Below are 15,376 nucleotides of genomic sequence, written 5' to 3' on the forward strand. Positions count from 1 at the left end.
AGTTGTATGAGAAATATGAGGCTTCGTTAGGTATTTACTGATGGTTTACTAAGGTCAATATAAAAAAGGTTTTATTATATAGACTTTTGACGATCTCGTGTCAATGCAATCATATTCGGAATTTTATAACAAGACCATGGTGGATTGACCACATTAATTAAAATACTAATTAAATGAGATGTTGCTTCTTTTTTAGCGTGCCCTACCCAACATACTCTGCTTAGCAACACTATAAAAAGATGTTGTCAGTCCATTCATCTGTCACGCTGTATTTTATGAACCGTCATAGCTAAGTAGTTTGAAATAATCAATAAATAAAATCTAGCTTCAGCGCGATTGGTACGGCCATATATATTTGAAGTGCTTGTAAATTTATTTTGCTTTTGCCGAATAGAAGAACTTGTTCAGTTTTATGCCACACATGCTACATAAAGTGGGTATAATGCATTGACTATAAACCACCTTTTACCTTAGGTTTCACCACAATAAATTGTATTAATCAAATTATGTCAATATTATCTTGTTATTCAATACAAAAGGTCTCAATCAACAAGGGTAGAGTCTCTTTGATTAGCGAATTCTTTTCTCCACGATGGGACTTTATCTACAGCACAGATCATTCTTTATATTGTGACCTGCTTACAGTAAATTATGTGATAAGTATTCTGACCTCCTTAGATTTGGGGTGCCGTTTGTTTATGTGGAGCGACGAAAATAAGTTTCCGATGATAAAGATCGTCAATTTTATTTTGTAAAGTATTTTAATGGGAGGGTAGATTGTTTAGAGTTATGTTTTGGTATGAACACTTTCGTAAACCTCTATAACCCGCTATGTGCTAAATTGCTTGAAGGATGTAAATCTTTATACTTAGTCAGAATGAAAGTCGTAATTCAAAATCAGGACGGCTGTTTTCACCAGGGCACGTATGCACATCTCTGGTTGAGTGATTTTATAGCGTATGCCACACAAATATTGTGTGCAAATTCTATTTATAACATTTTGAGATTTAACCGGAGATTTAAACAGACTTTACTTCATAATAAATTGAATATAGATTAAGTCTGAATAATAATATTAATCTACCTGGATCTGAGGCAGTTCCTCAGATCCAGGTAACAAGCATGCGAGAGTTCTGCATTCGCTTTGGATTCTTTATGTCTGTTTTACCGACTACCCCAGACAGATGGCCCTAACTGACGGATTTTTCCGACTACCCCTGATAGATGCCAAAATGAAATGGAGCATCATTGAACATAAATAGACTAAAGCTAAGCTCTTAAAGTGATCCATAATTACAAACATCAACAAACTTACTACGAGCAAGTCTAGTCAAACCATCGCATCGTAACATAAATCACAATTCAAAACTTCGATTGAGTACCAAACAACGGCAAACAAATGTAAATTTAACACTAGTATGCATCCACGAAGTTAAAGTACCAGGAGTCAAGAATTAACAAGGACATTAATAAGGTCGCCTCGCCCGGACGTCCTCAGGGATAAACAACTCATTGTCTTATGACTCACTTCCTAAGCGTAATACCCCTTGTGATTATGGTCGCCTGGTACTTGCGTGTTGTTGTCGACTATTCGTAGAACTGTTAGTAGCTGTTAGCAAACCTTAGTAGTTAGTACTTACCTTTATTAATTATGGTCGTGAAACGTTTGCGTGTGTGTATGTAAAGTTCTTACGTAAATATAATAAATCCAGTTAAGTGCGAGTCGGACTCGCAATGTAGAAAGGCTACAAGGGTAAAATAGAACAAAAAAAAGGGGACAAACAATTAATGACCTAACCAACCATTGCTTAACCTCAATTTTAAATGACATATGTGTAGGAGGAATTAGAAAAACATCTTCTGTGAAAATTTCAACATTCTAGCTACTCTACTTTTTTAACTTTTTAGTCAAATTTACAAACAATTATAATTTCATTCCACTTAAACGGCCCAAATGTCTTTACTTCCAACAAAATTAAGCAGCACCTATTTTAAAGGAATCCAGCCTAATTACATTAAGATAAACCTAATTGTGTTCGCCATTAACTAAGTTCGACTCAAGAATACAAAATGCCTAAAGAGTGTTGTCACAGACGATAGCGAATAGTTACGGTTAATTTTATTATACCAAGGAGGCTGTATTGGCAAGACTGAAGGGACAACCAGTGAAACGAGGATATCCAGGGTAATGAGAATAACCGCGATGATTTAGCTCTATAAGTATACCGCCTAGTCCTAAAAGTATTTATCGTAGTTGAGGCAGCGTGACAGCAAAATACACGATGTAGAGTTGCGCCTTTCTTTCTTGTTAAGCCTTTTCCAACTACATTATGGTTGGATTCAGCTAGTACCAGTGTTTACAAGGAGCGACTGCTTATCTGACCACCTCAACCTGGGCAACACGATGCCCCTTAGTCGGACTTTCTTTCTTTTACATCAATACTAATATTATTTTAAAAGAGCGGTGTTGGTAGGCGTTCGGCCGGTGGTGGGAAAATGTTCGACTGCATCGGAGTAACCAGTCCGAGGTAACAGCGGTAACCGGGATTATTCTGATCTGTAGTCCATTTACAAAGGCGCTTGTGAGCGTCTATTCGGGTAGGACGATCGATGTAACTGAATTGGATTAATTGATAAGTCGACTAATCTTTCATGAGTTCGAATATTAAAAAGGATAGTATTCTATAAATGGGTTCCGTAGGTTCCTACTATTAATCCTGCCTTTGATTATGATCTTATTTTGTTATATCTTTTTAATCAGTTGTCAATTTTATTTTTATGTCTTAATCAATGACTTCACACTCAAACACAGTGAAAGAGACCTGAAGTCTTTATTCTGTTCTGGGACTATATCTGAAGAGAAAACAAACCTCTTTGTTTGTAATCCCTGTTTTTAACTCCTTTTAATACAAAATTGAATAATGCTTCTCGAATGCTTCGTTTAAACACCTAGATATCCACTTTAATGTCCAGGAAAGCCCTTGATGTGTTCCAAGAAATTCCGGGAAACTCCAGGAAAACAACGTTGGATTGCTACCGCGAAAATTGAATTTCGTATCAATCTCGTCGCGAACGAGTTAAGCTACGTCAACTTGTTAGATACAACTTTCTTATTATTATTGTTTTGATGTGGAAGACTCTATACCTTTGTATATACATAGTCGTGACTAAAATGCGATGTTATGTTCAAAACATCTTAGGAAACTTCTTATCGCGATACCGTGTTGGAAAAACTCTTTCTTCCAGTGAGCTTGAAATATTTAGTATTATATAAGAAGGTAATCCAATTAGAAAAGAAACTATCTGTTAAAATAAATAATTAAAAAGTAAGACTAACTGAACCTACGTAGTGTGGATAAGGAAAAAGAATAATTTCACTAGTTAAAAAACACACCGTTTATTTATGAGTAAGTTTATAAAAACATGTTTGGGCGTAATTAATTTGTAAGTACAGCACAAAAAAATACATATATAATGTTACATGTTATATCGTGCAATATTTCTGTTAATAAAGTTTTCGCTTAAAAGTTATAACAATTTACAAAATTATAAGTGACTTTATAAAATGCTCAATGCGAGTACAATTATTCAGTGATCTGAATATGGCATTTCATGTAGTTAGCACTTCATTTGGTACGGTGTGTAAATCGTATTTTAATGTGCGTAACTACCACATAAACTGTTTAACCATGTGTAAAACAATTACGCACATAACTGGTCAATTTGTTTCAAAAATCGAATCTACGAATTATATATTTTTCTGCCGAGTAGCGTTTAGCCAATGTTTATACAATAAATGACATATTGACTTGAACTTCATTTGTAGGACCAATCTTTAAAATCATTTTTGTATTGTATATTTTTCCGTCGCCATACTGGAAAATCAGCTTGCTATGTTTAATTTATAAATATTACGCTAAACTCATGTATAATTTAGGTGTTTCGTACACGGTGTTACACGTTAGTTAATGCACGTATGATAAGCAATTTACACTTTACTCCATTTAATTTCATAATTTACATCAAAAATCAAAGAACTGATCAAATGATTTTCGACCTTAGCTATGTTTCCATAAGGTATAAAGTGAATTGTATTAGCTTTACCATTATTTGCATACATTTGTCGCTTAGAACCTTTAGCTGTCTACGGTGTGGGCATGAACAATGAAGTTTAATAATTCGCAAAGGGTGGCGGTATTATTGATTGATGATGTATTCGTAACATACAATACAGCGTACCTACCTTGGACAATAGTTTTTATACTCACTTCTAAATCGTTCTAGAATTTCTTTCTCAAGACACTAGCTAGCTTTACTACTTTTAGGCAAATATTTACATGGAGATTTAAATATTTCCGTAGAATTTTGCAAAATATAAAGTAATTCAGAAGTAACATAAATATTTTATGGACCAATTCCAGGTTTTAGGTCAATCGATAAAACTAATACTAATAACTGCCATGTATTATGAGGTCATATTACCTTTGTTCGATTAATTAAAATAGTTTACTACTCTCGGTCTATCGAACCTCAATCCAATCAGTGTTTTATGTTTACATACGGCATTTAGACTTGGGAATATGGAACAAGCGACGACACTTAATTAGGTAGCGTTCTTAAATGTGTATTCGTCTCTATCTTTATCTTGATAGTGACCAACACAGCATGACCTTGAAAAAACGTCGTAGTTAATGTCAGGAGGAGAGACTTACCTAATATCATCATCATCAGGATGATGATCGGGCGGCAGGTCGGGCCGGAGGTCACCGAGCGCCCGCGCCGCGTGCCTCCTCCGCCTCTCATACCACAGCCGTCTTTGTTCCCTCTCGTTATCCCTCTGAACGCCGAAAAACGTCTGCGTTTCCCTCTTGAGGTAGTCTCGTACAGCGACAGTGTGTGTGCGCCGCAATCTGACGCCATCTTCTTGGTCTTGCGGGGCGGGGTCGGGAGGGGGCTGGATGGCGGCGGGCGGGGCGGAGACCACGCGCGGGGGTGACGCCGGCGCGGGGAGCGGCGGCGCCGGCGCTGACGCCGCCGGGGAGGATGACTGGCATGCCAGCTGCGGAGCCAGCAGACCCGCGCTCGAACGCCTGCAACAATGAGAATAGCAATGTTAGTTTTGTTCAACGTTATTATCATAATTGTAGGCGGGTAAAATGATAGTAAAACATTGTTGTGTTTTGTAGTTGACCATGAAACAAAAACTTCACTTGAAACATTTGTTTCAAAAAAATATTTCTCATTTCGAAAATTTTAAATCTTGCTTATAACCCAATAACATAAAAAATAGCTACCTATGTAACGAAATTTTTCGTTATTTCATTTTATATAACAGTATAATTTTATTTAATGATCCGAAATCCGAACATTCTAAGCAAATTTCGTACCACAAATGTTTTTACATCAAATTCGTAACGCTAACAAAGTTACAAAATACAGAAATTAGTTCGCATCGATAAACAATGAGGCGAGCGTCTAGCAGGTCTTGGCGCGGCGGAATTCGTTATACCGGCTCCAGAATCATCGGCAAATTGCCTGAATTGATTCGGTATTTCCGATTGCAATTCCGTTGTAAATCGATTTGCACCGGCTCTAGTCAATCATTGATCTATCGTCTCAAATTATTCGACTATTTAGATTCTATTTACTTGGAATTTATTTGGCAGAGAATTGAGTCAATTTAATGGATTGTACCTTAAGTATTGAAGTGAAATTGTAACGGTATTTGTGTCGAAATTCGACAGATCTTGTCATTTATTTGAAATATAATATGTACCTAGATATTGTAAGCATTTTTAGAAATACTTGTTGATAATATTTTAGGTGTAGTTTATTTCAATTATTGTTGGCATTTTTTGCCGATATAATGTCGCAAAGAGCATCTCTCCACAGGCAAAACGGGTACGCTCATGAACTGACTTGAATTTCTCTCCAATGTCATCCAAACCAATTTTCTGTGAGAGAAGCAACATATTATAGTCCTAACAATCTATACTCTCTATACTCTCCAACATGCTCAAGTAAACGCGTTATATCAGTACACCCTACCTCAGTACAGAACATCCCTATATCTCCTTCATCCCTATTATTTATGCGTCTGCAGTACGGCACAGGTGTGAGTCGAACGAGCCATAATTTGTTCGCAGTAGCAGAAACACACTAATTTAAGATAAACGCGCACTGAGCTACGGCAATGTCTTTGACAAATATAGGATATTATTGCGCTGCTCTCTTACTATGAAACCTTCAAGCAAAACTGTCGTTATTGTCGGAGTGAGAGAACGCTAGGCCCTATGTAGAGCGCCATCTCTTTCCCACAACAGCAGCAGGTTTGCTTTGATATTCTGCAGTACAGGTACAAGGAGTACTTTGAATTAGGAGTTAAGATACTTTATGTACGTTATTTGCATGGATATTAGAGAGATTTGTGTACTTGTTATGGTTATAATGTTGTAAGATTGAGTTGGGAATTAGGTCACGTAATATATCAAAACGTTGTAAAGTTCGTTCTAAAATTAAGCGGCCCGCTCGTTTATATTTAATTTCACTAAGCATTTCATAAGCTGATTACGTGAACACGCACTGGTCCGTGTTTTTTTATTTATTTTTAATGTGTTTTAACTTTTAATTAGGACTTAAACCTACTTTGAACATGAGTACGTTTATGCTATTTACGTTTCATCGGTCTAGTTGCCTTGTTCATTTCCATTTAATTAATTGTCGCTAGTGGTTATAGATACTGTTTTAAATGTTGTGATTATTAACGAACGGTTTACTCACGCGAATTTATCGGGATAGCCCGTCTAGTTTCGGGCCAATGTAATCAGGAGTCAAGTCGACGAAAGTTATCATAAATTTCAAATTTTACCTACAAGAGACTGCCTATTGGACCCAATAATTAATTACATTTTTTTGAGCAATTTTGTTTTTCTGCGCCAGTTCAATACACACATGACCGGTCTTTACTCCGCACACGCAACTAACCTACCAATCTTTCAGTAAGACTTCTACAAAAAAAAAAACGCATAATCTGTCTTGTCATCTTTCAAATTCTCATCAATACCACATCAGTCCAGCCATTCAAACGAAATTTTTTCAATTCATTGAATCGGTGAAACAAGCCAACATCGACGTTTAAGCAATGTCATTTGTAGGTAACTTTGAAACATTTTTTATTATTTATTTAAGGCTAGTAAAAGGCTCACCTTGAGCTCTTGTTATAACAACTTGGCGCCTTTTCAAGGACGCAATACATTGAAACTGGTTATAAAAACAGATTTGAATAGCACAAAGAAAATCTGACTTGGATAATGAAAAATCTGGCTAATCAGTTATTACGTGGAAATTTGGTATAAGAATAATCATTTTTAAATAAGATAAATCTTTTATTAATTTTCTTAGATCATTTAACCTTTCTTCTAGCAAAAAACTAAGAAAAGTCTAAGAAATATATAAAGTAGTAGTAGTTATTTGGTTACTTAAAGATTTCATCAAGTTTTCTGTTCTTAAATAATTATTATTTTTGAACAGCCTATATTCCCTCTCTTCTTTAAAGATTCTCCAATGTAAACATCAAAATCGAACGTAATTCAAGAGACAGAGCCGTCTAGCTTGTTACCCAGATCAACAGATATCGATCATCGCTCCCTCAGTATTCGGGGCACGTCATCCTCCCAATAATGCAGATACCTAGTTTCCATCCGTGTTGCCAGCTGATTGCTATTCTTACCGCTTGTTCAATATCGTGGCTATATTGCTCCGTATCGGGAAAACGTTATTAGGCCATACATCTTGGTACTTGACAAACAGATGGTTATCATATGTTTTGAAAATGATTTGTTAGGGAATAAATAGGGATCGTCGGTAGGCGGCTGTTTCGGTTTCAGGATGACGTTTGATGGATGTCTTGACCTTTATAAAATAGTATTCCGAAATTTTACTGGTTATTCGTCTGGTGAAATGATACAAAGAAGGAGTTGAAAGTCTAAGGATGGCGATATTTGCCTAGCGGGGACGCAGTACAGGCTAAAAAAGATTGTTCATTACATCAGGAACTTATGGATAATAATCTCTATATATGGGGTTTTCATTAAAAATATTCGACAAGAACGAAAGAGTTTTTAAACGCAACTTTTTCATGCTTTTTGCGCGATTTCGATTTTGAGTTATATAGTATTCAAGCTTCGATCTCTAAACTACGTCTAACTGTGACCAAACTTCGTAACTTCTAAGTTCTTTGTTCCGATTGTTGGAAGCGATGAATCAATGTAGTTAATATTCCATCAGTGTGTGTCAATGGCCAACTTACGCCAATGTTGGCCAGCATATACTGTAGGCTTTATTAATGACTTGTGAGCGCTGTAAAGAGTTGTTATTCATAAAAAATAATGGCTAAGAATTGTAAAATGATATTAGTGTTTTACAGAAGTTTTACTTTATCTCTATTCCTCAAACAAATTTGAATGGCATAACAATACCATTAAAATCTAATAACCTAATTTTGTGTTCTATCACTAACAAATACAACCTTTAAGTAAAGGGTCCCAAAACATAACTAAGACCACTAAATACTAATACAGATACGACCTCAGATCGAAATTATCGCAAATTAATTATCACAACAACATACATTAATAAGGAAGTTGAAGATAACATCGAATCATCTGGGAAAGGACAACTATATAGCTACGGGTATTAAATGTGTTTCGTAAGCTGGTTTAGCACTGTTAGGGATATCGTCTACAAGACCAAACTGCGAAGGTCACTGACGCACCTAGCAAAACACACTTGAAGTTACTAACTTGTAATGAATAACGACGGACTTCGGCAAAAACATCTGTGCTATGACAACTGGCCTGTGTATAGCGGACGTCAACGACTAGGTATGTTGGGTGCGGGGCCGAAATATCCCGTCGTGGATAAAAATCATTAGCTTTTAGTCGGAAAACAATAGAGGAACCTAGAGCACTTCTCAAAGCAGTACTATAATGGTGGAAGAGAACGGCAGTGGAATAAAGAGTTATAATTTTCCTTACAACGTAGAGAATCGATCGTGGGAAACGGGCTTAAGGGTCTCCGTAACTTTAAATTATACTATCTGTAAACTTCAGTTGATAGCCTAATAAATCTGTTTTACACGGTCCGAGTAATTATTATAGTGATAATAGTTATCATATCATAATACAAAAAAAACATACGGGTCGAATTGAGAACCTCCTCCTTTTTGAAGTCAGTTAAAAAGAGAATTTGGTTTCCATGTTATAAGTGAGTATTTTAGAATATTTTCAAAACTTAAATTTTTTTTTTCATTAAATATATAAGTATTGACTACTTTCCATGTAAGATTATTCGCATTTAATATGATCGAGGTCTGTTTAAGCACTATTTACTTGTGTAAAACCGTATACTTATAATCAGATTATTAGTTAGGTAACAATCGGGTAGTTCTGTTACTTTGAGTAACATTCTCAAATGCAGGTATATCGTATCGCTAACTGCAGTAATGAAGAGCGATGACGTAACCCTTTGTAAACCGAGTGACAATTGAAATAGAGTATAACACTGTAATATCACAACTTCTATATCCAGTTGTTAGTTTAATCAGATCTTAACGCAATTTGAGAATTACATCGCCTTGTTATAGTACAGGCATACACGCCTTAGTATAATATACATAATTAACTAATAAATATCACTTTCACACAACTTTTTAAATTATTTTCCTTTTCCCTACGGAATCGTATAAAATTCAAGTGATCAATGTAAAATTCTTGTTGGAATAAATTTCAATTAACAAATCTCGTTACCGTAGTAAAAGTTTATATTGTGTTATTACAATAGTTTGGTTCACAATCAAAACTTATAATTGTTTGGATACACAATACTCAACTCATTAAATTAAATAGACTTTAGTTACGTGTAAAAACGCTTTACCAATAAGCCATTAAAAGTCGCTTAACAGAATAACGAGTCAAATTAAAAACCACAGAATGTTTCTAGTCTACACAAAATGTATTACAGTCGTAGCCGTAGGCGCCTACGGCACGACGTGGCTACGGCGTAGCAATTTGCAATGCGAAACACGAACTCAATAACTCAAGTCTAAATGTGGAAGGAAAGAAGGATATATTAAAAGAGCGTTGTGCAATTAACATAGCAATTTGCCATAAAGCCTGGCACTTAAATAAACACAAGTATGCAACTGGATACCTTCCGTTAAGCTTACGTATCACGGTAAAAATCTTGAATGCTTTGAATTTGCATAGAACAATTATTTTTTGAGATAAATACGAATACAATCCAAACTAAAACTTTATATGACAGCTTACAAAGAACTACTTAATTATTATCAACTGCTAGGCTATCCGTGCACTTTACTCTCTATACATACAAATTTTCTTTGCCTACCTGGGAGGAAACCTTGTTTATTGGCACACAATACATAACCAACCTTAAACAATAATTTTTCGATTATCTACAAGCGAATTGACTCATCAAATATTCTGTCGTCATTTCGTTCAGAGTAACCTCCTAATAAAGTTATTAAACGTGAATTATATGGAACGTTATTTATTAGATTTTTATGATACATTCGCGAAATCATCGCATCGTTATAACTTTACGACAGACTTTGCCATAAATATGTCGAGGAAATGAGTTTGATGCAGTAAACTGAACACGGAACATATGAAAATTGTGATATACTATGTCATTGTACAAAGTATAGTGAAAAGAGAACATCAGAAAGTAGAGTCTTATATAAGTTGAGTCAACTTAAAAAATAATTCAGGCAGAGCAAAGTTGAATCCTTGTATCTTTGTTCCACAATTTTAATATTCTTTTACCAAAATCATATGTCATGATATGCTAATATATTACATAATTCATTGCTGTCAATGCACATAACTCTTCATGAATCTTACCCATTCAAGATACAAATACATAGACACATAGATATGTTACAATTAATCATAGTATCTGTGACAGGCTATGACTGTTCTGTCTTAAATCTAAATGAATTGCCCTCACCAAGCAAAAGAGTAAATACAGCCGCATTACAAACATTAATGTGTACATCAGCGGGGTATATCATATTCACATATCAAAACCATTTATGGATACTAAAAATTAACGCATTGGAGTTGAAGGTATCAACGGTATAAAAGTTTACATTTCTTGCGTTGCGTTGTGATGTTCGGTTTCCATACCCGAAGTATAAAGCGTCGTCTGTCCGTAACTTCTGTACGTCAGTCGGTAACTAGGCTGTATTTCAATTTCTTTGTCCTGTTTGTTCTGAAGGCACATTTTTGCGACCCGCACCTGGTCGGAATGATTTCTGTTAATGCTAATAAAGGAATTAATCAACGTCATAAGCATGCAAAAAACTAAGTCAGCAATGACCAATAACGAACATTAAAATCAGATTTGGTCTCTTCTCTCAAAAAACGAAAATGACGACAGAAAAGTTTGTTTGTAAACAACACTTTAGGAAAAGATGTACTGAATTATAGAATGTGGTACTTTTAAAGAAAGTAAAAATTTAGATCCGTCCTTACGGCCTTTCTCATGATAGTAAAAGTGCATACAAAATGACAAATGTTTATAAATCGATATTGTACACCTTGAAATGATAGAGCAACTCTCTATCATTTCAAGGTGTACAATATCGATTTTCGTACAGAAACTTAGAAGTACGGATGCTGTTCGTGCAATTTATTGTTATGATACACCATTATGTACTGCACCGAAGATTTAGTTGAAGAATATCTCCTACAGTGGTACTTGTTCATTCGAGTAATATTCAAGTCTAGACAAGTTTATTGAAACTAGTCATAAGTTTGCAACTATCGGTTGGATAACTAAAGTTCATTGCACTTCATATGTAACGTACATACATATTTCATTGAAATATGAAACAGATTTATTTCATTATTTTTAGGTCATTGACCTAATTTTCAGTGCAAAGGAAATCGATATAGCCAGTGGTCGAGTTGTATTAATACTAGTTCTGAGCTGTATATTCGTAATGTGTCCCAGTTTCTAGCTACTTTAAATCGCAATCCACGTAAAGAAACATTATACAAAAGTGAGAATAAACAAAACAAAATCATTACTTAATTTATCTAATTTTATCTGTACTGTTTTATAAAATAAACGACGGTATAACTTTCCCCCCGAAAACTTTTGCTACTGAATTCACCTTTAATACAAAACAAACTAAATTGAAATCGCGCAATATCGTTCGGGAACTATGATGACACAGACAAAAACGTCAATAACAATATAACAACCCTCACTTTGCGTCGGGGGTTCATCTAAAACCGATGAAACAAGAATCCAAACCAGACCAGGCTTAAGAAAAGATAAGGCAAAAACAAACGTACATATAATACCACCAAGACACAAATCCATTCATTCACTTCACAACGTTCCCACATGATACATGCACATCAAAACTCGATTCTCAACTTGTTTTTGAATCGGGAAAGTAGTTATGCCGTTCTCTACGTGCCGATGTCGCGAAGTATCATGTCTCTACATTAATAATTCAACAGGCGGAGCCGGGGCACATCCCTACCCATCTCTATTAAGATTCGTTTTCACGCGACGCGACATTTGAAAGTTTATCTGCTTTGAAAATGGTTTGTAGAGCAAAGGGGATATAATTTATGTTTGGATGTAGAGTTGGATCATATGAAAACATATTTTGATATAGTGGTATAAAAAGAGAGAGAGATTTTAAAAACACGTGGGTTATGCACCTTATTTTTTATTTTTTTTATTTGCTATATACATACTCATGAGCTATAATGGTTCATGAGATACAGCTTGGTGACAAAGGATAGATAACAGAGCCTTAGTAATAGAGTTCCGTTTCTACCTTTTGGGAACAGCAGCCTAGAAATTTACCCGGAAAAAATAATTGTCTACTATACAAACTTCTATCAGTTAATAACAATTTTGTTGAAATATTTTTAAGATTTTTTTTGTGAACGAAATTCTTCAAGGTGTAGGACAAAAACAGTATTCAAAATATAACCTGGTTCTTCTCTAACACATAATACCTGTACAAGTAAATGTTTCTAGCTACTACAAGGTAGTTCAGTAATTTGAAAGTTGAGCTCGCTATTAGGCAGCCTTGACGTTAATGGAGAAATACTATGCAAATAACTTGCATCTTGCTAGCTAAAAGTTCAACCAGAAGATTTAGGACAATGTGTGCCGTTAATACAGTGGAGTTGAGGCGTGAGTACCTTAGTAGTTGTTTTGATGCTATAGATAATCATAAATAGCAATTTTTGATAATGAATTCTGGTTCTTAGTATAACTTGCTGTATTGCATTTAGTGCTGTTAATGTGAGTTCTATATTTTAGGCCTTTGGCCAGCTTGAATATGCAATTAATACAATTACAATAAGTTTTTCTGTTCATGATCCAGGAATACGTTTCAGAACCAAAGAAGTCGAGCAATTCCGATGAAGACGTGGGATTTAACCATGGGTTTTAAATACATGATTATGAATCGACCTCGTGAAAGATATTAAAATGTATTCACGAAATTCAGATTTTTATGACACAAATTTCTTTGCACCTATACATTTTAGTATTGTTAATATGATTACACTTATAATACTAAAACACGCACACTTCTGTCTGTGTGTGTTTTAGTTCAACATTGGACTCTCAGAAATAATGCTCTTCAACTCTAACCAATATTGTCAATAACTTGGGCAAAAACCACTAACGTAAACTGGTACAGCAATATCCTAAAATGACAGGTTATAAATACCAACAACTCATACATATTAAACTACATATATGATATTCATGATAATACATTTTATATAAAAACCGCGATATATGTCAAGCTTGTCAAATATTTACATGTCATCCGAGACAGATGTTCACTGGATAGTTACGACTGATATTTTGCGGTCAACATTTGAATAAACATTACACACAGTAATATAACTGAAAGAGAAAACTTAATTTAGTCAAACCTCAAATATAAGTTTGTCATATAACAAAGTTAACCACAATACACTTAAAATTAATTGTCATACGTTATTTAAATAAATAAAGTAAAATGAGTATTTATTACCTTGTTCGATATTAAAATATCATTGACTAATTTATTGACTTTGTAAAAGGACAACTTATCATCATTGGCCTAGCCTTTTCCCAACTATGCTGGGGTTGGCTACCAGTCTATCCGGTTTCAGCTAAGTACCAGTGTTTTACAAGGAGCGACTGCCTCCCTGACCTCCTCAACCCAGTTAGCTGGGCAACACGATACCCCTTGGTTAGACTGGTCGTCAGACTTTTCAAGCTTCTGACTACCTGTAACGACTGTCAAAGATGTAAGAATAACAGCCGGGACCCACAATTTAACGTGCCTTCCGAAACGCGGAGGAACTCCTTATGACAAAGATGTCACCCATCTACGGACCAACCGCGTCAAGCATAGCTTAACTAGTGATCGTTTCACTTCTGCGGTTATAGCTTAGCCACGAGCTCCTCTTTAGCCACGAGCTCCTCCTTAGCCACGAGCTCCTCTAAGCTCCTTAAAGGTCAACTTATCAATGAACCTTTAAGTTATAAATATTAAAAACACATTCTGAAATTAGAATAAAACATTTGAAACTTTACTCTTTCACATACATCAAACATTGAACGAATCCTTGTAAGGTTATTTCTTTGTAAACGAGTTCATTCACATGAAACACTTGTAAATGTAGAGTTATATTACGTTCTTAGAACTTATCATTATAAAAAGCTTAAATAGTTATCTTAGAAGCTTTCATTTTATGTACAAAAATTACATAGAGAAAATTTAAGATTGCATTCAATAGATAAATTACGCACTTTTTAAATTAAGATATTATTAAATGTTATTTTAAATAAAAGTGGTACTAAATATATTATTTTTGGGTTTTCCTTCCAGAGATTTAAAATGAAAGAGCCAGCTTTAATGGATAATATTGCAACACAGTAATTACGTAGATTAACACTGTACAAGCAAGAAATGGATCGCTAATTAAAACCACTCAGTTTCATGACGTGTAGTGAATCAGATACCGGCTACATCAGCGTAGCGGCGTAGTCACGTTAGCTACGCCGTAGCGACGATGCAATATTTTAACAGAATAATGTAAAAACTGTGTCAGTACACGTATACTGTACAGCTTTTCTTTTATATGTTCGTCATAACTGGAGATGCTAAAAAACTTATACCATTTCGGTGAAAACATGTTTTTACATCTTCAAACTTTTTATAATCCTACCGCGTTGGCCTCAGTAAGTGTATACTAACGCAAACTTGGACAGTTTACAAAAGTTAGTAACAGTAACATTTCAGTTGGCTAGCCAACAAAAT

General features: G+C 35.0%; 1 protein-coding gene across 2 annotated transcripts in view; it reads right to left on the reverse strand.

Moving 5' to 3' along the window:
- Positions 1-15,376, reverse strand: part of LOC113492009 (inactive rhomboid protein 1) — a 150,902-nt gene that overhangs the window by 22,809 nt on the left and 112,717 nt on the right. For both annotated transcript variants that reach the window (XM_026869270.1, XM_026869271.1), the window contains one exon: positions 4,713-5,090. In XM_026869270.1, the coding sequence (XP_026725071.1) occupies positions 4,713-5,090 (378 nt within the window). The remainder of the gene's footprint in view (positions 1-4,712; positions 5,091-15,376) is intronic.

The sequence above is a fragment of the Trichoplusia ni genome, chromosome 3 (assembly GCF_003590095.1).
Source record: "Trichoplusia ni isolate ovarian cell line Hi5 chromosome 3, tn1, whole genome shotgun sequence".
Lineage (NCBI taxonomy): Eukaryota > Metazoa > Arthropoda > Insecta > Lepidoptera > Noctuidae > Trichoplusia > Trichoplusia ni.